The sequence below is a fragment of the Festucalex cinctus genome, chromosome 19, assembly GCF_051991245.1.
Source record: "Festucalex cinctus isolate MCC-2025b chromosome 19, RoL_Fcin_1.0, whole genome shotgun sequence".
Lineage (NCBI taxonomy): Eukaryota > Metazoa > Chordata > Actinopteri > Syngnathiformes > Syngnathidae > Festucalex > Festucalex cinctus.
The window spans coordinates 4,909,537-4,936,609 of record NC_135429.1 but is presented as its reverse complement, the minus strand read 5'-3'; the positions used below and the strand labels follow the sequence as shown (position 1 = coordinate 4,936,609).

Sequence of the window (27,073 nt, the reverse complement as noted above, 5' to 3'; positions counted from 1 at the left end):
TGTTGTCAGTCCTTTATCAAGCAGTCATGTATAGTAAGGCTTTTTTTCATGGATCAGTTGAGTGACTCCATTCAAGGCAAGCTGACACTCAACCTGATTCCTCTTTATCAAATGAGTTTGCAATTACATCTCAAACTTCCTATGGTACATAGTAACATGTTGCATGTGAAATATCACGTCTGACCCCATCCGCGCGTCTGGACTGTTGCAAAAACAGGCTCAAACAGTCCTTTGTGCATCACCTTCAAGCTAAATGAGGTGCTTTCTAAAAATCACCCAAAATTGGTGAGGCCTGAAAAGCATTAGTCAGACTTTGTTTTTGTGCATCGTTCCAAAAATATTCTGTACGAAGACAAAAACAAGGTTTAAAATGTGATTAGAAATGTGTAGTCAAACATGAAACGGCTTGGACATTTAAAGCAAGGCAAAAGTGTTTTTTTTTTTTTGTTTTTTTTTAACAGCATGACAAATTAAACTGATTTTCACTTGAGTCTTTTGTGGGGAGTCTTCCGTTGCAATCGTAAGTGCAATTAATTGTGAACGTCACCTTATATTAGAAAAAAAAAGTTATCCATGGTCAATTTAAAAAAAAAACGCCTTGGTCATTTAAAAGAAGATACATAGTTTAAAAAAAAAAAAAGGAGCCTTACTATACATGGTCATTTTTTTTTTTTTACAAAATAAAAAACGTCTTACTATACATGGTCGTTTTTTTAATCAAATAAAAAATACCTTACTATACATGGTCGTTTTTTTAGGGGCAAAAAAAACGCCTTACTATACATGGTTGTTTTTTTTGTTTTTTTACAAAATAAAAAACGTCTTACTATACATGGTCGTTTTTTTAATTAAATAAAAAACGCCTTACTATACATGGTCGTTTTTTAAGGGGCAAAAAAAACGCCTTACTATATATGGCCATTTTTTTAGGGGCAAAAAAAACGCCTTACTATACAGTGTCATTTTTTTTTTTTTTTTACAAAATAAAAAAGGCCTTACTATACATGGTCGTTTTTTTAGGGGCAAAAAAAACGCCTTACTATACATGGTCGTTTTTTTAGGGGCAAAAAAACGCCTTACTATACATGGTCGTTTTTTTAATTAAATAAAAAACGCCTTACTATACATGGTCGTTTTTTAAGGGGCAAAAAAAACGCCTTACTATATATGGCCATTTTTTTAGGGGCAAAAAAAACGCCTTACTATACAGTGTCATTTTTTTTTTTTTTTACAAAATAAAAAAGGCCTTACTATACATGGTCGTTTTTTTAGGGGCAAAAAAACGCCTTACTATACATGGTCGTTTTTTTAGGGGCAAAAAAAACACCTTACTATACATGGTCGTTTTTTTAGGGGCAAAAAAAACGCCTTACTATACATGGTCGTTTTTTTAGGGGCAAAAAAACCACCTTACTATACATGGTCGTTTTTTTAGGGGCAAAAAAACGCCTTACTATACATGGTCGTTTTTTTAGGGGCAAAAAAACGCCTTACTATACATGGTCGTTTTTTTAGGGGCAAAAAAAACACCTTACTATACATGGTCGTTTTTTTAGGGGCAAAAAAACACCTTACTATACATGGTCGTTTTTTTAGGGGCAAAAAAACGCCTTACTATACATGGTCGTTTTTTTAGGGGCAAAAAAACGCCTTACTATACATGGTCGTTTTTTTTAACAAAATAAAAAACGCCTTACTATACATGGTCGTTTTTTTTAACAAAATAAAAAACGCCTTACTATACATGGTCGTTTTTTTAACAAAATAAAAAACGCCTAACTATACATGGTCGTTTTTTTAGGGGCAAAAAAACGCCTTACTATACATGGTCGTTTTTGTAACAAAATAAAAAACGCCTTACTATACATGGTCGTTTTTTTAGGGGCAAAAAAACGCCTTACTATACATGGTCTTTTTTTTTAACAAAAAAAACGCCTTTCTATACATGGTCGTTTTTGTAACAAAATAAAAAACGCCTTACTATACATGGTCGTTTTTTTTTTTTAACAAAATAAAAAAACGCCTTACTATACATTGTCGTTTTTTTAACAAAATAAAAAACGCCTTACTATACATGGTCGTTTTTTTAGGGGCAAAAAAACGCCTTACTATACATGGTCGTTTTTGTAACAAAATAAAAAACGCCTTACTATACATGGTCGTTTTTTTAGGGGCAAAAAAACGCCTTACTACACATGGTCGTTTTTTTAACAAAATAAAAAACGCCTTACTATACATGGTCGTTTTTTTAGGGGCAAAAAAACGCCTTACTATACATTGTCGTTTTTTTAACAAAATAAAAAACGCCTTACTATACATGGTCGTTTTTTTAGGGGCAAAAAAACGCCTTACTATACATGGTCATTTTTTTAACAAAATAAAAAAACGCCTTACTATACATGGTCGTTTTTTTTAACAAAATAAAAAACGCCTTACTATACATGGTCGTTTTTTTAGGGGCAAAAAAACGCCTTACTATACATGGTCATTTTTTTAACAAAATAAAAAACGCCTTACTATACATGGTCGTTTTTTTTAACAAAATAAAAAACGCCTTACTATACATGGTCGTTTTTTTAATCAAATAAAAAACGCCTTACTATACATGGTCGTTTTTTTTTAACAAAATAAAAAACGCCTTACTATACATGGTCGTTTTTGTAACAAAATAAAAAACGCCTTACTATACATGGTCGTTTTTTTTTTAACAAAAAAAAAAAACGCCTTACTATACATGTTTTTTTTAGGGGCAAAAAAACGCCTTACTATACATGGTCGTTTTTTTAATCAAATAAAAAAAGCCTTACTATACATGGCTGTTTTTTTTTTTAACAAAATAAAAAATGCCTTACTATACATGGCCGTTTTTTTTAACAAAATAAACGTCTTACTATACATTGTCGTTTTTTTAATCAAAAAACGCCTTACTATACATGGTTGTTTTTTTAGGGGCAAAAAAACGGCTTACTATACATGGTCGTTTTTTTTAACAAAATAAAAAAACGCCTTACTATACATGGTCGTTTTTTTAATCAAATAAAAAACGCCTTACTATACATGGTAATTTTTTTTAACAAAATAAAAAACGCCTTACTATACATGGTCGTTTTTTTAATCAAATAAAAAACGCCTTACTATACATGGTCATTTTTTTAACAAAATAAAAAACGCCTTACTATACATGGTTGTTTTTTTAGGGGCAAAAAAACGCCGTTTGGTCGTTTTTTTAATTAAATAAAAAACGCCTTACTATACATGGTCGTTTTTTTAATCAAATAAAAAATGCCTTACTATACATGGTCATTTTTTTTTAACAAAATAAAAAACGCCTTACTATACATGGCCGTTTTTTTTAACAAAATAAACGTCTTACTATACATTGTCGTTTTTTTAATCAAAAAACGCCTTACTATACATGGTTGTTTTTTTAGGGGCAAAAAAACGCCTTACTGTACATGGTCATTTTTTTAACAAAATAAAAAACGCCTTACTATACATGGTCGTTTTTTTAGGGGCAAAAAAACGGCTTACTATACATGGTCGTTTTTTTTAACAAAATAAAAAAACGCCTTACTATACATGGTCGTTTTTTTAATCAAATAAAAAACGCCTTACTATACATGGTAATTTTTTTTAACAAAATAAAAAACGCCTTACTATACATGGTCGTTTTTTTAATCAAATAAAAAACGCCTTACTATACATGGTCATTTTTTTAACAAAATAAAAAACGCCTTACTATACATGGTTGTTTTTTTAGGGGCAAAAAAACGCCGTTTGGTCGTTTTTTTAATTAAATAAAAAACGCCTTACTATACATGGTCGTTTTTTTAATCAAATAAAAAATGCCTTACTATACATGGTCATTTTTTTTTAACAAAATAAAAAACGCCTTACTATACATGGCCGTTTTTTTTAACAAAATAAACGTCTTACTATACATTGTCGTTTTTTTAATCAAAAAACGCCTTACTATACATGGTTGTTTTTTTAGGGGCAAAAAAACGCCTTACTGTACATGGTCATTTTTTTAACAAAATAAAAAACGCCTTACTATACATGGTCGTTTTTTTAGGGGCAAAAAAACGGCTTACTATACATGGTCGTTTTTTTTAACAAAATAAAAAAACGCCTTACTATACATGGTCGTTTTTTTAATCAAATAAAAAACGCCTTACTATACATGGTAATTTTTTTTAACAAAATAAAAAACGCCTTACTATACATGGTCGTTTTTTTAATCAAATAAAAAACGCCTTACTATACATGGTCATTTTTTTTTAACAAAAAAAATGCCTTACTGTACATGGTCGTTTTTTTAATCAAATAAAAAACGCCTTACTATACATGGTCATTTTTTTAACAAAATAAAAAACGCCTTACTATACATGGTTGTTTTTTTAGGGGCAAAAAAACGCCTTACTGTACATGGTCGTTTTTTTAATCAAATAAAAAACGCCTTACTATACATGGTCATTTTTTTAACAAAATAAAAAACGCCTTACTATACATGGTTGTTTTTTTAGGGGCAAAAAAACGCCGTTTGGTCGTTTTTTTAATTAAATAAAAAACGCCTTACTATACATGGTCGTTTTTTTAATCAAATAAAAAATGCCTTACTATACATGGTCATTTTTTTTTAACAAAATAAAAAACGCCTTACTATACATGGTCGTTTTTTTAGGGGCAAAAAAACGCCTTACTATACATGGTCGTTTTTTTAGGGGCAAAAAAAACGCCTTACTATACATGGTCATTTTTTTAACAAAATAAAAAAATGCCTTACTATACATTGTCGTTTTTTTAATCAAAAAACGCCTTACTATACATGGTCGTTTTTTTAGGGGCAAAAAAACGCCTTACTGTACATGGGCTTTTTTTTTAACAAAATAAAAAACGCCTTACTATACATGGTCGTTTTTTTAGGGGCAAAAAAAACGCCTTACTATACATGGTCGTTTTTTTAATCAAATAAAAAACGCCTTACTATACATGGTCGTTTTTGTAACAAAATAAAAAACGCCTTACTATACATGGTCGTTTTTTTAGGGGCAAAAAAACGCCTTACTATACATGGTCATTTTTTTTAATCAAATAAAAAACGCCTTACTATACATTGTCGTTTAAAAAAAGAAAATTAAAGAAAAAGAAAAATGCCTTAGTATACAAGGTCATTAAAAAAAAAAAAAAGCCTTACTATACATGGTTGTTTAAAAAAAGAAAAAAGTATATGGGTTCAAATACAGAACAGCGCCTGCTTATGTCTTGAAAAACTTGCCTTCAGGCCAGGTAAAAAAAACGGCAAAAGCGCACGTGGTCCTGGTACCATCACTCCTAACGTGGCCTGGTGGTCAAGTCTTTGGGCTGGAGTACTTAAGTATGTGGGTTCAAGTCCCTTACAGAATAGTGCCCCCTCATGCTTATGTCTTGAAGAACGGGATTTTAGGCCAGGTGAAAGATAGGACAAAAACCCATGTAGTCCTGGTACTGTCACTCCTAATGTGGCCTGGTGGGTAAGGCATTAGACTGCAGTACTTCAGTATGTGGGTTCAAATCCAGGTGCATCCCTTATGGAACAGTGACTGCTTATGTCTTGAAGACCGTCACCTTTCAGGCCAGGTAAAAGACAAAAGCACACGTGGTCCTGGTACTTTCACTTCTCATGTGGCCTGTTGGATAAGGCATTGGACTGGAGTACTTCAGTATGTGGGTTCAAATCCTGGCACATGCCTTATAGAATAGCGCCCCCTTCATGCTTCTGTCTTGAAGAACTTCCCTTCAGTCCAGGTAAAAGAAAAGACAAAAACGCACGTGGTCCTGGTACCTGCACTTCTAATGTGGCCTGGTGGATAAGGCATTGGACTGGAGTCCTTCAGTATGTGGGTTCAAATCCTGGCACAAGCCTTAAAGAATAGCGCCCCCTTCATGCTTCTGTCTTGTAGAACTTGACTTCCGTCCAGGTAAAAGAAAAGACAAAAACGCACGTGGTCCTGGTACCTTCACTTCTAATGTGGCCTGGTGGATAAGGCATTGGACTGGAGTCCTTCAGTATGTGGGTTCAAATCCTGGCTCATGCCTTATAGAATAGCGCCCCCTTCATGCTTCTGTCTTGAAGAACTTCCCTTCAGTCCAGGTAAAAGAAAAGACAAAAACGCATGTGGTCCTGCTACCTGCACTTCTAATGTGGCCTGGTGGATAAGGCATTGGACTGGAGTCCTTCAGTATGTGGGTTCAAATCCTGGCACATGCCTTAAAGAATAGCGCCCCCTTCATGCTTCTGTCTTGTAGAACTTGACTTCCGTCCAGGTAAAAGAAAAGACAAAAACGCACGTGGTCCTGGTACCTGCACTTCTAATGTGGCCTGGTGGATAAGGCATTGGACTGGAGTCCTTCAGTATGTGGGTTCAAATCCTGGCACATGCCTTAAAGAATAGCGCCCCCTTCATGCTTCTGTCTTGTAGAACTTGACTTCCGTCCAGGTAAAAGAAAAGACAAAAACGCACGTGGTCCTGGTAGCTTCACTTCTAATGTGGCCTGGTGGATAAGGCATTGGACTGGAGTCCTTCAGTATGTGGGTTCAAATCCTGGCTCATGCCTTATAGAATAGCGCCCCCTTCATGCTTCTGTCTTGAAGAACTTCCCTTCAGTCCAGGTAAAAGAAAAGACAAAAACGCATGTGGTCCTGCTACCTGCACTTCTAATGTGGCCTGGTGGATAAGGCATTGGACTGGAGTCCTTCAGTATGTGGGTTCAAATCCTGGCACATGCCTTAAAGAATAGCGCCCCCTTCATGCTTCTGTCTTGTAGAACTTGACTTCCGTCCAGGTAAAAGAAAAGACAAAAACGCACGTGGTCCTGGTACCTGCACTTCTAATGTGGCCTGGTGGATAAGGCATTGGACTGGAGTACTTCAGTATGTGGGTTCAAATCCTGGCACATGGCTTATAGAATAGCGCCCCCTTCATGCTTCTGTCTTGAAGAACTTCCCTTCAGTCCAGGTAAAAGAAAAGACAAAAACGCACGTGGTCCTGGTACCTGCACTTCTAATGTGGCCTGGTGGATAAGGAATTGGATTGGAATACTTCAGTATGTGGGTTCAAATACTGGCACATGCCTAACAGAATAGCGCCCCCTCATGCTTATGTCTTGAAGAACTTGACTTCAGTCCAGGTAAAAGAAAAGACAAAAACGCACGTGGCCCAGGCACCTTTGCTCCTACCGTGGCCTTGTGGATAAGGCATTGAACTGGAGTCCTAAAGTACCTGGGTTCAAATCCAGACACATCCAAGTGAGCACAGGCTCAGAGTAACAGGAGGACAGGGGGAGGGAGGATAGGACAAGGGGGAGGGAGGTAGCTGGGAAGGAGGATAGGACAGGAGGAGGGCGGTAGCGGGGAGGGAGGATAGGACAGGTGGGGGATAGGACAGGTGGGGGGGAGGACAGGAGGAGGGCGGTAGCGGGGAGGGAGGATAGGACAGGTGGGGGGGAGGACAGGAGGAGGGCGGTAGCGGGGAGGGAGGATAGGACAGGTAGGTAGGGGGGAGGACAGGAGGAGGGCGGTAGCGGGGAGGGAGGATAGGACAGGTAGGGGGGAGGACAGGAGGAGGGCGGTAGCGGGGAGGGAGGATAGGACAGGTGGGGGGGAGGACAGGAGGAGGGCGGTAGCGGGGAGGGAGGATAGGACAGGTAGGTAGGGGGGAGGACAGGAGGAGGGCGGTAGCTGGGAGGGAGGATAGGACAGGAGGAGGGCGGTAGCGGGAAGGGGAGGATAGGACAGGAGGAGGGCGGTAGCGGGAAGGGGAGGATAGGACAGGAGGAGGGCGGTAGCGGGAAGGGAGGATAGGACAGGTAGGGGGGAGGATAGGACAGGAGGAGGGCGGTAGCGAGGAGGGAGGATAGGACAGGTAGCTGGGAAGGAGGATAGGACAGGTAGCTGGGAAGGAGGATAGGACAGAGGCAGGTAGCTGGGAAGGAGGATAGGACAGGAGGAGGGTGGTAGAGGGGAGGGAGGATAGGACAGAGGGAGGTAGCTGGGAAGGAGGAAAGGACAGAGGGAGGTAGCTGGGAAGGACAGAGGGAGGTAGCTGGGAAGGAGGATAGGACAGAGGGAGGTAGCTGGGAAGGAGGATAGGACAGAGGGAGGTAGCTGGGAAGGAGGAAAGGACAGAGGGAGGTAGCTGGGAAGGAGGATAGGACAGAGGGAGGTAGCTGGGAAGGAGGAAAGGACAGAGGGAGGTAGCTGGGAAGGAGGAAAGGACAGAGGGAGGTAGCTGGGAGGGAGGAAAGGACAGAGGGAGGTAGCTGGGAGGGAGGAAAGGACAGAGGGAGGTAGCTGGGAGGGAGGAAAGGACAGAGGGAGGTAGCTGGGAGGGAGGATAGGACAGAGGGAGGTAGCGGGGGGGAGGCTAGGACAGGGAGAGGTAGCGGGGGGGAGGCTAGGACAGGGAGAGGCAGCGGGGGGGAGGCTAGGACAGGGAGAGGCAGCGGGGGGGGGAGGAGGCTAGGACAGGGAGAGGCAGCGGGGGGGGGAGGAGGCTAGGACAGGGAGAGGCAGCGTGGGGGAGGCTAGGACAGGGAGAGGCAGCGGGGGGGGAGGCTAGGACAGGCAGAGGCAGCGGGGGGGAGGATAGGAAAGAGGGAGGTAGCGGGGAGGGAGGCTAGGACAGAGGGAGGTAGCGGGGAGGGAGGCTAGGACAGAGGGAGGTAGCGGGGAGGGAGGCTAGGACAGGGAGAGGCAGCGGGGGGGAGGCTAGGACAGGGAGAGACAGCGGGGGGGGAGGCTAGGACAGAGGGAGGTAGCGTGGGGGAGGCTAGGACAGGGAGAGGCAGCGGGGGGGAGGAGGCTAGGACAGGGAGAGGTTAGGTGAGGGAGATCTGCTTGATGCATCACCCCTTACTATAGCCATACAAAAGTAAATCCTTTTTTGGGATAAAAATTAGGGTGATGCAGCAAGCAGATCTCCCTCACCTAACCTCTCCCTGTCCTAGCCTCACCACCCCCGCTGCCTCTCCCTGTCCTAGCCTCACCACCCCCGCTGCCTCTCCCTGTCCTAGCCTCCCCCCCGCTGCTGTCCTAGCCTCCCTCCCTCTGTCCTATCCTCCCTCCCCGCTACCTCCCTCTGTCCTAGCCTCCCCCCGCTACCTCCCTCTGTCCTAGCCTCCCCCCCCGCTGCCTCTCCCTGTCCTAGCCTCCCCCCCCGCTGCCTCTCCCTGTCCTAGCCTCCCCCCCCGCTGTCTCTCCCTGTCCTAGCCTCCCCCCCGCTGCCTCTCCCTGTCCTAGCCTCCCTCCCCGCTACCTCCCTCTGTCCTAGCCTCCCTCCCCGCTACCTCCCTCTGTCCTATCCTCCCTCCCCGCTACCTCCCTCTGTCCTAGCCTCCCTCCCCGCTACCTCCCTCTGTCCTAGCCTCCCTCCCCGCTACCTCCCTCTGTCCTAGCCTCCCTCCCCGCTACCTCCCTCTGTCCTAGCCTCCCTCCCCGCTACCTCCCTCTGTCCTAGCCTCCCTCCCCGCTACCTCCCTCTGTCCTAGCCTCCCTCCCCGCTACCTCCCTCTGTCCTAGCCTCCCTCCCCGCTACCTCCCTCTGTCCTAGCCTCCCTCCCCGCTACCTCCCTCTGTCCTAGCCTCCCCCCCGTTACCTCCCTCTGTCCTAGCCTCCCTCTGTCCTAGCCTCCCTCCCCGCTACCTCCCTCTGTCCTAGCCTCCCTCCCCGCTACCTCCCTCTGTCCTAGCCTCCCCCCCGCTACCTCCCTCTGTCCTAGCCTCCCCCCCACTACCTCCCTCTGTCCTATCCTCCCTCCCCGCTACCGCCCTCCTCCTGTCCTATCCTCCTTCCCAGCTACCTCCCTCTGTCCTATCCTATTTCCCCCGCTGCCTCCCTCCCCCTGTCACTCTGAGCCTGTGCTCACTTGGATGTGTCTGGATTTGAACCCAGGTACTTTAGGACTCCAGTTCAATGCCTTATCCACAAGGCCACGGTAGGAGCAAAGGTGCCTGGGCCACGTGCGTTTTTGTCTTTTGTTCTACCTGAACTGAAGTCAAGTTCTTCAAGACATAAGCATGAGGGGGCGCTATTATTCAAGGCTTGTGCCAGGATTTGAACCCACATACTGAAGTACTCCAGTCCAATGCCTTATCCACCAGGCCACATTAGGAGTGCAGGTACCAGGACCACGTGCGTTTTTGTCTTTTCTTTTACCTGGACTGAAATTACGTTCTTCAAGACATAAGCATGAAGGGGGCGCTATTCTATAAGGCATGTGCCAGGATTTGAACCCACATACTGAAGTACTCCAGTCCAACGCCTTATCCACCAGGCCACATTAGGAGTGCAGGTACCAGGACCACGTGCGTTTTTGTCTTTTCTTTTACCTGGACTGAAGTCAAGTTCTTCAAGACAGAAGCATGAAGGGGGCGCTATTCTATAAGGCATGTGCCAGGATTTGAACCCACATACTGAAGTACTCCAGTCCAACGCCTTATCCACCAGGCCAAATTAGGAGTGCAGGTACCAGGACCACGTGCGTTTTTGTCTTTTCTTTTACCTGGACTGAAGTCAAGTTCTTCAAGACAGAAGCATGAAGGGGGCGCTATTCTATAAGGCATGTGCCAGGATTTGAACCCACATACTGAAGTACTCCAGTCCAATGCCTTATCCACCAGGCCACTTTAGGAGTGACAATATCCGGACTACGTGAGTTTTTGTCTTTTCTTTTACCTGGCCCGAAGTCAAGTTCTTCAAGACATAAGCATGAGGGGGTGCTATTCTGTAAGGAAAGTGCCTGGCCTTGAACCCACATACTGAAGTACTCCAGTCCAACGCCTTATCCACCAGGCCACTTTAGGAGTGACAGCATCAGGACTACGTGAGTTTTTGTCTTTTCTTTTACCTGGCCCGAAGTCAAGTTCTTCAAGACATAAGCATGAGGGGGTGCTATTCTGTAAGGAAAGTGCCTGGCCTTGAACCCACATACTGAAGTACTCCAGTCCAACGGCTTATCCACCAGGCCCCTTTAGGAGTGACAGCATCAGGACTACGTGAGTTTTTGTCTTTTCTTTTACCTGGACTGAAGTCAAGTTCTTCAAGACAGAAGCATGAAGGGGGCGCTATTCTATAAGGCATGTGCCAGGATTTGAACCCACATACTGAAGTACTCCAGTCCAATGCCTTATCCAACAGGCCACATGAGAAGTGAAAGTACCAGGACCACGTGTGCTTTTGTCTTTTACCTGGCCTGAAAGGTGACGGTCTTCAAGACATAAGCAGTCACTGTTCCATAAGGGACGCACCTGGATTTGAACCCACATACTGAAGTACTCCAGTCTAATGCCTTACCCACCAGGCCACATTAGGAGTGACAGTACCAGGACTACATGGGTTTTTGTCCTATCTTTCACCTGGCCTAAAATCCCGTTCTTCAAGACATAAGCATGAGGGGGCACTATTCTGTAAGGGACTTGAACCCACATACTTAAGTACTCCAGCCCAAAGACTTGACCACCAGGCCACGTTAGGAGTGATGGTACCAGGACCACGTGCGCTTTTGCCGTTTCTTTTACCTGGCCTGAAGGCAAGTTCTTCAAGACATAAGCAGGCGCTGTTCTGGAAGGGATATGCCTGTATTTGAACCCACACACTTTTTTTTTTTTTAAACAACCATGTATACTAAGGCGTTTTTCTTTTTCTTTAATTTTCTTTTTTTAAACGACAATGTATAGTAAGGCATTTTTCCTTTTTTTTCTTTTTTTTTAACGACCATGCAGTAAGGCATTTTTTATTTTGTTAAAAAAATTACCATGTAAAGTAAGGCGTTTTTTTGCCCCTAAAAAAACGACCATGTATAGTAAGGCGTTTTTTATTTTGTTAAAAAAAAACGACCATGTATAGTAAGGCGTTTTTTATTTGATTAAAAAAACGACCATGTATAGTAAGGCGTTTTTTATTTTGTTAAAAAAAACGACCATGTATAGTAAGGCGTTTTTTATTTTGTTAAAAAAATGACCATGTATAGTAAGGCGTTTTTTTGCCCCTAAAAAAACGACCATGTATAGTAAGGCGTTTTTTATTTTGTTAAAAAAACGACAATGTATAGTAAGGCGTTTTTTTATTTTGTTAAAAAAAAAAACGACCATGTATAGTAAGGCGTTTTTTATTTTGTTACAAAAACAACCATGTATAGTAAGGCGTTTTTTATTTTGTTAAAAAAAAACGACCATGTATAGTAAGGCGTTTTTTATTTGATTAAAAAAACGACCATGTATAGTAAGGCGTTTTTTATTTTGTTAAAAAAAACGACCATGTATAGTAAGGCGTTTTTTATTTTGTTAAAAAAATGACCATGTATAGTAAGGCGTTTTTTTGCCCCTAAAAAAACGACCATGTATAGTAAGGCGTTTTTTATTTTGTTAAAAAAACGACAATGTATAGTAAGGCGTTTTTTTATTTTGTTAAAAAAAAAAACGACCATGTATAGTAAGGCGTTTTTTATTTTGTTACAAAAACGACCATGTATAGAAAGGCGTTTTTTTTTTTAAAAAAAAAGACCATGTATAGTAAGGCGTTTTTTTGCCCCTAAAAAAACGACCATGTATAGTAAGGCGTTTATTTTGTTAAAAAAACGACCATGTGTAGTAAGGCGTTTTTTTGCCCCTAAAAAAACGACCATGTATAGTAAGGCGTTTTTTATTTTGTTACAAAAACGACCATGTATAGTAAGGCGTTTTTTTGCCCCTAAAAAAACGACCATGTATAGTAAGGCGTTTTTTATTTTGTTAAAAAAAACGACCATGTATAGTAAGGCGTTTTTTTGCCCCTAAAAAAACGACCATGTATAGTTAGGCGTTTTTTATTTTGTTAAAAAAACGACCATGTATAGTAAGGCGTTTTTTATTTTGTTAAAAAAAACGACCATGTATAGTAAGGCGTTTTTTATTTTGTTAAAAAAAACGACCATGTATAGTAAGGCGTTTTTTATTTTGTTAAAAAAAAACAACCATGTATAGCAAGGCGTTTTTTTTGTTAAAAAAAAAAGACCATGTATAGTAAGGCGTTTTTTTGCCCCTAAAAAAACGACCATGTATAGTAAGGCGTTTTTTATTTTGTTAAAAAAACGACCATGTGTAGTAAGGCGTTTTTTTGCCCCTAAAAAAACGACCATGTATAGTAAGGCGTTTTTTATTTTGTTACAAAAACGACCATGTATAGTAAGGCGTTTTTTATTTTGTTAAAAAAAAACGACCATGTATAGTAAGGCGTTTTTTATTTGATTAAAAAAACGACCATGTATAGTAAGGCGTTTTTTATTTTGTTAAAAAAAACGACCATGTATAGTAAGGCGTTTTTTATTTTGTTAAAAAAATGACCATGTATAGTAAGGCGTTTTTTTGCCCCTAAAAAAACGACCATGTATAGTAAGGCGTTTTTTATTTTGTTAAAAAAACGACAATGTATAGTAAGGCGTTTTTTTATTTTGTTAAAAAAAAAAACGACCATGTATAGTAAGGCGTTTTTTATTTTGTTACAAAAACGACCATGTATAGAAAGGCGTTTTTTTTTTTTAAAAAAAAGACCATGTATAGTAAGGCGTTTTTTTGCCCCTAAAAAAACGACCATGTATAGTAAGGCGTTTATTTTGTTAAAAAAACGACCATGTGTAGTAAGGCGTTTTTTTGCCCCTAAAAAAACGACCATGTATAGTAAGGCGTTTTTTATTTTGTTACAAAAACGACCATGTATAGTAAGGCGTTTTTTTGCCCCTAAAAAAACGACCATGTATAGTAAGGCGTTTTTTATTTTGTTAAAAAAAACGACCATGTATAGTAAGGCGTTTTTTTGCCCCTAAAAAAACGACCATGTATAGTTAGGCGTTTTTTATTTTGTTAAAAAAACGACCATGTATAGTAAGGCGTTTTTTATTTTGTTAAAAAAAACGACCATGTATAGTAAGGCGTTTTTTATTTTGTTAAAAAAAAACAACCATGTATAGCAAGGCGTTTTTTTTGTTAAAAAAAAAGACCATGTATAGTAAGGCGTTTTTTTGCCCCTAAAAAAACGACCATGTATAGTAAGGCGTTTTTTATTTTGTTAAAAAAACGACCATGTGTAGTAAGGCGTTTTTTTGCCCCTAAAAAAACGACCATGTATAGTAAGGCGTTTTTTATTTTGTTACAAAAACGACCATGTATAGTAAGGCGTTTTTTATTTTGTTAAAAAAAAACGACCATGTATAGTAAGGCGTTTTTTTGCCCCTAAAAAAACGACCATGTATAGTTAGGCGTTTTTTATTTTGTTAAAAAAACGACCATGTATAGTAAGGCGTTTTTTATTTTGTTAAAAAAAACGACCATGTATAGTAAGGCGTTTTTTATTTTGTTAAAAAAAAACAACCATGTATAGCAAGGCGTTTTTTTTGTTAAAAAAAAAGACCATGTATAGTAAGGCGTTTTTTTGCCCCTAAAAAAACGACCATGTATAGTAAGGCGTTTTTTATTTTGTTAAAAAAACGACCATGTGTAGTAAGGCGTTTTTTTGCCCCTAAAAAAACGACCATGTATAGTTAGGCGTTTTTTATTTTGTTACAAAAACGACCATGTATAGTAAGGCGTTTTTTATTTTGTTAAAAAAAAACGACCATGTATAGTAAGGCGTTTTTTTGCCCCTAAAAAAACGACCATGTATAGTAAGGCGTTTTTTATTTTGTTACAAAAACGACCATGTATAGTAAGGCGTTTTTTATTTTGTTAAAAAAAAACGACCATGTATAGTAAGGCGTTTTTTATTTGATTAAAAAAACGACCATGTATAGTAAGGCGTTTTTTATTTTGTTAAAAAAAACGACCATGTATAGTAAGGCGTTTTTTATTTTGTTAAAAAAATGACCATGTATAGTAAGGCGTTTTTTTGCCCCTAAAAAAACGACCATGTATAGTAAGGCGTTTTTTATTTTGTTAAAAAAACGACAATGTATAGTAAGGCGTTTTTTTATTTTGTTAAAAAAAAAACGACCATGTATAGTAAGGCGTTTTTTATTTTGTTACAAAAACGACCATGTATAGAAAGGCGTTTTTTTTTTTTAAAAAAAAGACCATGTATAGTAAGGCGTTTTTTTGCCCCTAAAAAAACGACCATGTATAGTAAGGCGTTTATTTTGTTAAAAAAACGACCATGTGTAGTAAGGCGTTTTTTTGCCCCTAAAAAAACGACCATGTATAGTAAGGCGTTTTTTATTTTGTTACAAAAACGACCATGTATAGTAAGGCGTTTTTTTGCCCCTAAAAAAACGACCATGTATAGTAAGGCGTTTTTTATTTTGTTAAAAAAAACGACCATGTATAGTAAGGCGTTTTTTTGCCCCTAAAAAAACGACCATGTATAGTTAGGCGTTTTTTATTTTGTTAAAAAAACGACCATGTATAGTAAGGCGTTTTTTATTTTGTTAAAAAAAACGACCATGTATAGTAAGGCGTTTTTTATTTTGTTAAAAAAAAACAACCATGTATAGCAAGGCGTTTTTTTTGTTAAAAAAAAAGACCATGTATAGTAAGGCGTTTTTTTGCCCCTAAAAAAACGACCATGTATAGTAAGGCGTTTTTTATTTTGTTAAAAAAACGACCATGTGTAGTAAGGCGTTTTTTTGCCCCTAAAAAAACGACCATGTATAGTAAGGCGTTTTTTATTTTGTTACAAAAACGACCATGTATAGTAAGGCGTTTTTTATTTTGTTAAAAAAAAACGACCATGTATAGTAAGGCGTTTTTTTGCCCCTAAAAAAACGACCATGTATAGTTAGGCGTTTTTTATTTTGTTAAAAAAACGACCATGTATAGTAAGGCGTTTTTTATTTTGTTAAAAAAAACGACCATGTATAGTAAGGCGTTTTTTATTTTGTTAAAAAAAAACAACCATGTATAGCAAGGCGTTTTTTTTGTTAAAAAAAAAGACCATGTATAGTAAGGCGTTTTTTTGCCCCTAAAAAAACGACCATGTATAGTAAGGCGTTTTTTATTTTGTTAAAAAAACGACCATGTGTAGTAAGGCGTTTTTTTGCCCCTAAAAAAACGACCATGTATAGTTAGGCGTTTTTTATTTTGTTACAAAAACGACCATGTATAGTAAGGCGTTTTTTATTTTGTTAAAAAAAAACGACCATGTATAGTAAGGCGTTTTTTTGCCCCTAAAAAAACGACCATGTATAGTTAGGCGTTTTTTATTTTGTTAAAAAAAACGACCATGTATAGTAAGGCGTTTTTTATTTTGTTAAAAAAAACGACCATGTATAGTAAGGCGTTTTTTTGCCCCTAAAAAAACGACCATGTATAGTTAGGCGTTTTTTATTTTGTTAAAAAAACGACCATGTATAGTAAGGCGTTTTTTATTTTGTTAAAAAAAACGACCATGTATAGTAAGGCGTTTTTTATTTTGTTAAAAAAAACGACCATGTATAGTAAGGCGTTTTTTATTTTGTTAAAAAAAAACAACCATGTATAGCAAGGCGTTTTTTTTGTTAAAAAAAAAAGACCATGTATAGTAAGGCGTTTTTTTGCCCCTAAAAAAACGACCATGTATAGTAAGGCGTTTTTTATTTTGTTAAAAAAACGACCATGTGTAGTAAGGCGTTTTTTTGCCCCTAAAAAAACGACCATGTATAGTAAGGCGTTTTTTATTTTGTTACAAAAACGACCATGTATAGTAAGGCGTTTTTTTTGTTAAAAAAAAACGACCATGTATCGTAAGGCGTTTTTTATTTTGTTAAAAAAATGACCATGTAGAGCAAGGCGTTTTTTATTTGATTAAAAAAATGACCATGTATAGTAAGGCGTTTTTTTTGCCCCTAAAAAAACAACCATGTATAGTAAGGCGTTTTTTTGCCCCTAAAAAAACGACCATGTTTAGTAAGGTGTTTTTTTTTGCCCCTAAAAAAACGACCATGTATAGTAAGGCGTTTTTTTGCCCCTAAAAAAACGACCATGTATAGTAAGGCGTTTTTTTGCCCCTAAAAAAACGACCATGTATAGTAAGGTGTTTTTTTTGCCCCTAAAAAAACGACCATGTATAGTAAGGCGTTTTTTTTTCCCCTAAAAAAACGACCATGTATAGTAAGGCGTTTTTTATTTTGTTAAAAAAAAAAAAAAAAAGACCATGTATAGTAAGGCGTTTTTTATTTGATTAAAAAAACGACCATGTATAGTAAGGCTTCTTTTTTTTTTTTTTAAACTATGTATCTTCTTTTAAATGACCAAGGCGTTTTTTTTTTTAATTGACCATGGATAACACTTTTTTTTTTCTAATATAAGGTGACGTTCACAATTAATTGCACTTACGATTGCAACGGAAGACTCCCCACAAAAGACTCGAGTGAAAATCAGTTTAATTTGTCATGCTGTTAAAAAAAAAAAAAACTTTTGCCTTGCTTTAAATGTCCAAGCCGTTTCATGTTTGACTACACATTTCTAATCACATTTTAAACCTTGTTTTTGTCTTTGTATAGAATGTTTTGGAACGATGCACAAAAACAAAGTCTGACTAATGCTTTTCAGGCCTCACCAATTTTGGGTGATTTTTAGAAAGCACCTCATTTAGCTTGAAGGTGATGCACAAAGGACTGTTTGAGCCTGTTTTTGCAACAGTCCAGACGCGCGGATGGGGTCAGACGTGATATTTCACATGCAACATGTTACTATGTACCATAGGAAGTTTGAGATTTAATTGCAAACTCATTTGATAAAGAGGAATCCGGTTGAGTGTCAGCTTGCCTTGAATGGAGTCACTCAACTGATCCATGAAAAAAAAAGCCTTACTATACATGACTGCTTGATAAAGGACTGACAACACAAAAAAAATTCACTTTATTCACGACACATCTACAATAGATTGTGACGTGCACAATTAATTGCACTTACAGCAATAACAGAAGACTCCCCACAAAAGACTCAAGTGAAAATCTCATAGTTTGACATGAATCTTATGCAGTAATAAAAAAAAAAGAAAAAAAAAAAAAAAAAAAAAAAAAAAAAAGAAAAAAAAAAGAAAACACTTTTGCGTTGCTTTAAACACCCAAACCCTTTGACTACACATTTCTATTCACATCTTCAACCTTAGTGTTTTTGTCTTAGTACAGAATGTTTAGGAAATGCTACAGTGCCTTGCTAAAGTATTCACACCTGTTGCCTTTTGCAATGTTTTTGCACAGGACAAACATTTAATATATTTCAAGTGAGAATCAAACATCAGTTCACAATTTTAATTCAAGTACAAAGGCACATTTGGAAGATACAAAATTGAAAAACTGAAAAAAGTCCAGAGAGAACAAACAAAAAAAATATACATCAATATTTCCGAATAAATTATGCAAACATTGCCTTGACGCAGCTCAGAACAAAATCCCCATCAGGCAGTCAGTGTTGGTCAGTGCACATCCAGTGAGGCCGACAGAGTGAAGAAACAAGTCGGTGTCCTGTAAAAAAAATAAAATAAATAAAATAAATAAAATACTTAAGCATTTGACTTTTTTTTTTAATTACATATTTATTTTTATTAGATGAAAGTGAATGCAGGCATCCCAAAAACAAAAAAAAATTCATGGAAATGTTTTTCACAGGACAGTGACAAAGTCAACAAAGACGTATTTCCATGTGCAGTTTGCGCTTTCCTCGCAAAGGGCCGAAGCATCTGCACCTTTGTTTCGGAATGCTTCGACAAATAAAAAAATGACGTTAACACGTGTTGTCAACCACGTAACGATGTACTTATTTGACACTTGCCTCAATTTCCAAGAAGCTGTTCATCTTGAAGTCTTCATTTGACAGGTGGACTCGTTCCTCTTCCTCCTCTCAGCAATCGCGGAGTCCTGCGGCCATCAAAATTGGACTCGTTTGCATTGTTCGTTACAAATTGGAGTTGCGTGCCACTTGATGCATTTGTCACGCGTTTTGTTACCTTTGTCCAGTCTTTCCTTTGATACGGCTCCTCTTTCATCCTGATCAACAAGCACATGAATGCATTTTGACTTTTGGGATTGTCACTTGGATTTTGACTTGCACATTTGGACTTACGAGGCTGTTCTGGTTCTGCAAGGTGCCTCCTGTCCCAAACAAACAAACAAACGTCTCCTCCTCCACCACCACCCTGCAAAAACACAAAAGTAAATAAATAAAAAATAGATGTTACTACCAAATTTCTTTGACGTGTGTGCGTGTGTATATCCTTCACCAGTCGTCCCCTCCGGCTCATCCTCGTCCCTGTGCAAAACACTTGATCATCACTTGTGTGAGTGATTATTACTCATCTGGTGGTCTTTGCTCCTCTTGGGCCATCCCACTCCACTCCCGCCAATCAACAGCCTGCAAATAGCCAAAAAGAAAGGGAAGAAAGGGGGAGAAAAAAAAGAGGGCAGAACAATATCATACATATGAGAAAAATGACAGGATGATATCATATATGGGCATAGATCTCACTCCAACTGCACATCCGGCTCCATGCTGGTGACCTCCGCCCGTTGGAAGACCAACATTTGTGTGTGTCACTCCGACGAATGTCGAGGCTGACGCGAGCGCTGGACGAGTCATCAGCCGGCGAGTCGGACAACTCTGCTGTTCAGGCAAAAACTAAATCAGCATGACAGACTGACACTTGTGCATTTTATTGCCATGTGTTTACTTTACCTGACTTTTTTTTTTTTTAATCCATCTTTGACCTGGCTCAATTTCCACCATGCACAACTGCAAAAAAACAACAACTATTAGTTGTGTGCAGGTCACTTGATTTGTCGATGTACGGCTTCGTGGTTCCAATCGTTTGAACCGGCGCCTCCACAACCTTGAAACACAGACAAACGTTTCATTTGTGCCGATCAACCTCCAAAAACTGCCGACATTGTACACACCTGCTTCCAAATTGACAACCTCAAACAACAAAAAGACGGTCTGGATCCAGACAAGCCAAAAAACTGACCATTTCCAACATTCCTTCCCAAAGAGTACTCAAGTACACGCGCGCGCGTTTCCAACCATCAGCTTAAAACAAAACACCATCCACGTCTGCCCTCGTTACCATCAGACCTTTTCCAACCTTCAAAAACACCAACAACCAACAACCACAACAACCCGAGCCAGACTCAAGCAAGGCAAACCACAAGGCTCTCTACTCTGCCCCCTCCAGTTCACCATTTCCAGGCACCCCTCGGACAGATGATACTTATTTGTGTGCCGCTTGAGTCTTCATTTGTGGAACTGCTCCTTTTCTTCACCCCAGCCACATCGACATCCACCTCACACCTGCACCAAAAAGAAAATATGTCATTTATGCCACTTGCGTATTAAATTATGCATTTGTTACCCGTTTCCAGTCTCTCCATTCATTGGTGCATTTGGTGTTGAACTTGCTCTGGCTCTACTTGGCGTCTCCCATCCCAAGTGGCTTCTTCACACTGCAATGACAAAAAAAACCCAGAGTGCTGCATTTTTCATTTCGGCGTCTGTCGGTTTTATCACCCTCATCTGGTGGATCTTTGTGCCTCTCTCCCGTCCCACTCCAACGCCACCTTGCAACAGAACCCACAAGAACAGATGGGGTACAGTACAATTAGTTTCAAAAACAAGAAAATGGTCTATTTTGTGCATTTATTACACTGCTGTGGTTGGACGCGACGGATTCCGGCTCCTTCTGCAGCCTGCAAGAAACGAACGCATTTGCATAAGCCAACGTTTCTAAAAGTCCCAAAAGGTTGTCGGGCGACATCCCCTCACCTCAAGCACCCAAGCGGTCCGGGCAAGAAAAACCCTCCAAAGTCCACTTGGCCAAGAAAGCCGAGATGGAGGGACCAATCCCCTTCCAGGATGCAACAGATGCTGAGTGGGGAACATTCAACACAATGTGGTGTTATACAATGTTCACTACAACATGAGACTCCATTCAACGAGTTGAAGCCCTGCAGGTCGACTCCTGGGAGAAGCACTTTTCCCTCCACTCCTGCTCCTGTCAATCAATGCACATGGACGGTTAGTTCGTGTACAATTAATTGTGTGCTGCTCACTTCATGTGTGTGCGTGGATCATTACCTTCGTCCGCTGGCTCCGCCTCCGAACGGACCACAACATGCAGGAAGACAACACAGGGAAGAGATTGCACAATAACATTATGACCATTCACAGCCCGATGAAAGATTTTTTTTTTGTATGGATGCATGGCAGAAAACTTAAATATCAAGCAATAGTTCATTTATTTCAATGTTTCAAAAAGTGAAACTTGTGTTATTCAACACAAAGTGAAATATTTCCAGCCCGTTTCAATTTTGAGGATGATGGCATAAAACAAAAATCTCGTCTTTGCCAAAATTAGAATATCATGACACAGTTCAAGTTCAGAGGCCTTGAAATGGTCTCAGTCTGGGTTAGTCGGCTTCAGAATCATGTGCAAGACTGATGACTTGACAGTTGTGCAGAAAACCATCAACAGGAGAGAAAATAATTGCAAAAGCAGCTGGATGCTCAAAAAGTGTCGCATCAAAAGCACATGAACAGAGGAAGGAGAAAACGTGGCTGGAAAAGGTGCACAAGTGAGAGATGGAGAGAATGTCAAGCAACGAAGATTCAAAAATCTGAAGGAGTTTCCTAACAGGTGAACTATCAAGTCAACAGTCAAGGTTGTCTACCAGGAAATGTTTTGTTGGTCACATGAAATTCTCATTTTGTCAAACACTAGATTTTGTATTTCTGACATAATGATCCAAACTGAAACAAATAGGCTGTAATTACTTTTTGTATTCTATAATAAAAAGAGGAACTTTTATAACAAATTATTGAAATAAATGCCAATCCTTGTATTATAATTTTCCTGTACATGTTTGTGTTGACCTGACCTCGTGTCTCATCCGCCCTGCAAAACAAAGACCATCTTCATTTTGTGCTGCAACACATGCAAAACAAACATTTTTAAATGAGTTCCAACAAAAAATAATAATAAAATAAAAGTGCCTGTCCATCATTTACACAAACTGCAGACAAATTATACGCAGGTGATCCTAATTGTGCTGCTTGATTCTTGATGTGTGGAATTGCTCCTTTTCCTCGGCCCATCCGACTGAGCCCGACGACGAGAGCACAAAAATTGGAGTTGTGCCAAATGACCCTCGTCCAGTTCTTGATGCCTCTCGGACCGTCCCACAGCACAACCTGCAGGTCACCAGAGGGAACTGAAGGAAACAAGCAAAACAGTGTCAGATTTCAGGATCATAATTCTTCATCTTGCACTTGTTTATTGTATTGGTGTCTGCATACTTTCTTACCTGGCTATGAAGGGGGGGAAAAAAACCAAAAAAAAACCTCAAACCTGGCCCGGTCCAGTTCCTCACCAAAATCTGGTGCCTCTGGAGGTCTGAAAAACAGAAGGGGAGGGGAGCAAAAACTGCACAAGCCCGCGTTTCAATTGCCAACCTCACAAGAAAAAGCTGCTCTGGATCCAGACAAGCCACAAAAACCACAAACCACCTCAAGCAAGAACAGACTCCAACCATCAACCTTCCAAACCATTTAGACACCTGCCCTCATTTCAATGCAACTTTGCCAACACCGCCCACAATTGTCACCCATAACCAAAGTCAACCAAGGCTCAACACACGACCCCCTCCTGTTCACATGATCCCCCAACATGTGATTCGGAATTGTTCCATTTCCTCGTCGCATTTGGCTCCTCTTCCAGCCCGCAAAACACACACGCACTGTTAATGGGGCATATGCAACGCAAGAGGCAGGACCTGATTTGGCACATCAGTTTGGTTCCGGTCCGGGTTGCGAACGTGCAACCGAAAGGCACAAAGTCGGAAGCACAAGTATTTTGACGCAGCCCAACCATTATGACGCGTTTCCAACCATCAGCACAAAACACCGAAACACCATCAGACCTTCAAAACAACAACAAAGACGACAACAACCCGAGCCAGACTCAAGCAAGGCAAACCACAAGGCTCACTACTCTGCCCCCTCCAGTTCACCATTTCCAGGCACCCCTCGGACAGATGATACTTATTTGTGTGCCGCTTGAGTCTTCATTTGTGGAACTGCTCCTTTTCTTCATCCCAGCCACATCCACCTCACACCTGCACCAAAAAGAAAATATGTCATTTATGCCACTTGCAGATTAAATTTTGCATTTGTTACCAGTTTCCAGTCTTTCCATTCATTGGTGCATTTGGTGTTGAACTTGCTCTGGCTCTACTTGGCGTCTCCCATCCCAAGTGGCTTCTTCACACTGCAATGACAAAAACAAACCACAGAGTGCTGCATTTTTCATTTCGGTGTGTCGGTTTTATCACCCTCATCTGGTGGATCTTTGTGCCTCTCTCCCGTCCCACTCCAACGCCACCTTGCAACAGAACCCACAAGAACAGATGGGGTACAGTACAATTAGTTTCAAAAACAAGAAAATGGTCTATTTTGTGCATTTATTACACTGCTGTGGTTGGACGCGACGGATTCCGGCTCCTTCTGCAGCCTGCAAGAAACGAACGCATTTGCATAAGCCAACGTTTCTAAAAGTCCCAAAAGGTTGTCGGGCGACATCCCCTCACCTCAAGCACCCAAGCGGTCCGGGCAAGAAAAACCCTCCAAAGTCCACTTGGCCAAGAAAGCCGAGATGGAGGGACCAATCCCCTTCCAGGATGCAACAGATGCTGAGTGGGGAACATTCAACACAATGTGGTGTTATACAATGTTCACGACAACATGAGACTCCATTCAACGAGTTGAAGCCCTGCAGGTCGACTCCTGGGAGAAGCACTTTTCCCTCCACTCCTGCTCCTGTCAATCAATGCACATGGACGGTCAGTTCATGTACAATTAATTGTGTGCTGCTCACTTCAGTGTGTGTGCGTGCATCATTACCTTCGTCCGCTGGCTCCTGCAGGTGCCTCCGAACGGACCACAACATGCAGGAAGACAACACAGGGAAGAGATTGCACAATAACACATTATGACCATTCACAGCCCGATGAAAGATTTTATTTTTTCAATGTATGGATGCAAGAAATATTCAATTATTTCAATAATGTTTTAAAAAGTCAAAGTTTTGCATTACAAGTGACAATCAAAGTGAAATATTTCAAGCCTGTTGCAATTTTGATGATTATTGCAGAATTTTTTTTTAATCTTTGCCAAAATTAGAATATCATGACAAAGTTCAAGTTGAGAGGCCTTGAAATGGTCTCAGTCTGGGTTAGTCGGCTTCAGAATCATGTGCAAGACTGATGACTTGACAGTTGTGCAGAAAACCATCAACAGGAGAGAAAATAATTGCAAAAGCAGCTGGATGCTCAAAAAGTGTCGCATCAAAAGCACATGAACAGAGGAAGGAGAAAACGTGGCTGGAAAAAGTGCACAAGTGAGAGATGGAGAGAATGTCAAGCAACGAAGATTCAAAAATCTGAAGGAGTTTCCTAACAGGTGAACTATCAAGTCAACAGTCAAGGTTGTCTACCAGGAAAATTTTTTGTTGGTCACATGAAATTCTCATTTTGTCAAACACTAGATTTTGTATTTCTGACAATGATCCAAACTGAAACAAATAGGCTGTAATTACTTTTTGTATTCTATAATAAAAAGAGGAACTTTTATAACAAATTATGAAATAAATGCCAATCCTTGTATTATAATTTTCCTGTACATGTTTGTGTTGACCTGACCTCGTGTCTCATCCGCCCTGCAAAACAAAGACCATCTTCATTTTGTGCTGAAACACATGCAAAACAAACATTTTTAAATGAGTGGCAACAAAAAATAATAAAATAAAAGTGCCTGTCCATCATTTACACAAACTGCAGACAAATTATACGCAGGTGATCCTAATTGTGCTGCTTGATTCTTGATGTGTGGAATTGCTCCTTTTCCTCGGCCCATCCGACTGAGCCCGACGACGAGACCACAAAAGTTCTACTTGTGCCAAGATGACCCTTGTCCAGTTGTTCTTGGTGCCTCTCGGACCGTCCCACAGCACAACCTGCAGGTCACCCCAGGGAACTGAGGGAAACAAGCAAAACAGTGTCAGATTTCAGGATCATAGTTCTTCATCTTGCACTTGTTTATTGTATTGGTGTCTGCATACTTTCTTACCTGGCTATGAAGGGGGAAAAAAAAACAAAAAAAAACTCAAACCTGGCCCGGTCCAGTTACTCACCAAAATCTGGTGCCTCTGGAGGTCTGAAAAACAGAAGGGGAGGGGAGCAAAAACTGCACCAGCCTGCCTTTCAATTGCCAACCTCACAAGAAAAAGCTGCTCTGGATCCAGACAAGCCACAAAAACTACAAACCACCTCAAGCAAGAACAGACTCCAACCATCAACCTTCCAAACCATTTCGACACCTGCCCTCATTTCAATGCAACTTTGCCAACACCGCACACAATTGTCACCCAAGGCTCAACACACGACCCCCTCCTGTTCACATGATCCCCCAACATGTCAACTTTTGTGTGCCGCTTGATTCGGATTTGTTCCTTTTCCTTGTCGCATTTGGCTCCTCTTCCAGCCTGCAAAACACAAGCACCGTTAATTGTGTGCATCTGGCAACTTCATTTGTACATGTCACCTTCAGCCAATTCATCATGACCTCTGGCCCACACATAAATACACGGGGGAAATGGATGCAAATTAAAGAAAAATTACATTTTACAAAATATCACATTCACAAGTTTGCAAAAAAATGAAAATACATTTTACAGTAATGAATAACCCTCCACATGAGCAATAAGATGAAAAAAACAAAACAAAAAACATTGCAATACCTCCGATTTTCGAGAAACAAAAATTTTTTTGAACCACACAAAAAAGCTCCTAAGACAGGGAAATGACAAAAATCCAGTAAATACACAAACAAACAAGTTATACAGAACACCAGAAATAAAACAAAAAAACTAACCATTTGATAACCAAAAAAACAACAACCTTACAGTTCAATTCCAAAGAACAATGCCATCAGGTGTGTAATTTATAACATAACACAAAAGAGCTGGCCAGCTTTAAAAATAAATAAATAAATAAAATAAAAACACAAAGTGGAAAAAACAAACCAGACAATGCTCTCAATAAAAAAAATAAAAAAATTGAATTGTGACGCGTGTGCTCAAACCTCAAACGCTGTTTTAGTCACGTGTGAAAATCCTGCAACAAGCAAAATGTCATTGTGAGAAACGTGACAAACGCCAAACATTCGCTCGTCGGCTCACTTACCTGAGAAAAGGCCACGCGCGCGGTCGCCATCTTGCCTACTTGTTCTGCACTTGATTGTGCACACCTGTCTCGCTCCTTGACGTCAATCAATCAAAGCCAACCAAATTCTTCTGCTTGTTGCACACTAGCGTCACCCGGTGGCCCGTCACGATGACTGCCTTGATTTACCGTGGAAATTGTCCATCCAATCCATCTTGACTGTCCCATATAGAGGAAACTAATTTTGACGTGTGTACTCAAACCTCAAAAGCTGTCATGTGTCTCTCAACTTTCAAAACCCTGCAACAAGCAAAATATTGTGAGAAACGGGAACAAACGCCAAACATTCGCTCGTCGGCTCACTTACCTGAGAAAAGGCCACGCGCGCGGTCGCCATTTTGCCTACTTGCCCTGCACTTGATTGTGCACACCTGTCTCGCTCATTGACGTCAACCAATCAAAGCCAACCAAATTCTTCTGCCAAATTCTAAACGCCAAACATTTGCTCGCGTGTTCACTTACCGGGGCGGGGGGAAAAGGCCACACGTGCGGCCGCCATCTTGCCTACCTGTGTTCTGCACTTGATTGGGCACACCTGTCTCCACTCTGCAGGGTGACGTCCACCTGTCAAAGCCAAACAAATAGCTACGGAGGAGGCGGGACTTCCGGGTTTCACACACCAACGCTGTTTCCGCTGTTTTCTATTTGTGATGAGTGGGCCGCGTCAAGACGCTATCTGTGAGCCCCTGCACGATCTGAGACCCGCATGCGCAGAAGATCGCTCGTCTTGGATCGCTAACTACGCCTAACTACTAGAACAAAATATGCCTGCGCGAGAGTGCGCGTTCGTAAAAACACAATACAACATGAAAAAAATAAATAA

At 40.3% G+C, this 27,073-nt stretch overlaps 1 protein-coding gene across 14 annotated transcripts; it reads right to left on the bottom strand.

Annotated features, from left to right (window-relative positions):
• Window positions 1–18,057: 18,057 nt before the first annotated feature.
• LOC144007548 (uncharacterized) lies at window positions 18,058–26,917 on the bottom strand. Of its 14 annotated transcripts, XR_013280214.1 has the most exons (19): window positions 26,212–26,911; window positions 25,097–26,142; window positions 24,797–25,003; window positions 23,873–24,716; window positions 23,560–23,788; window positions 23,305–23,483; window positions 23,150–23,240; window positions 21,983–23,088; window positions 21,053–21,899; window positions 20,741–20,969; window positions 20,622–20,664; window positions 20,486–20,535; window positions 20,331–20,421; window positions 19,658–20,269; window positions 19,451–19,585; window positions 19,049–19,336; window positions 18,933–18,972; window positions 18,758–18,843; window positions 18,060–18,450 (listed from the first exon to the last, which is right to left on the bottom strand). XR_013280214.1 is itself a non-coding variant. In XM_077507289.1 (18 exons), exons 13-17 carry the CDS (start codon window positions 19,504–19,506, stop codon window positions 18,778–18,780), a joined length of 294 nt encoding a protein of 97 aa, XP_077363415.1. In that variant the 5' UTR covers window positions 19,507–19,585; window positions 19,658–20,269; window positions 20,331–20,664; window positions 20,741–20,969; window positions 21,053–21,899; window positions 21,983–23,088; window positions 23,150–23,240; window positions 23,305–23,483; window positions 23,560–23,788; window positions 23,873–24,716; window positions 24,797–25,003; window positions 25,097–26,142; window positions 26,212–26,862; the 3' UTR covers window positions 18,119–18,450; window positions 18,758–18,777. The 14 variants fall into 14 exon arrangements, 4 of the variants coding, with proteins under 4 accessions (XP_077363415.1, XP_077363413.1, XP_077363416.1 ...); XR_013280208.1 differs by having other exon boundaries at window positions 18,058–18,450; window positions 20,331–20,664; window positions 26,212–26,490; window positions 26,558–26,911; XR_013280210.1 differs by having other exon boundaries at window positions 20,486–20,664.
• Window positions 26,918–27,073: the final 156 nt, after the last annotated feature.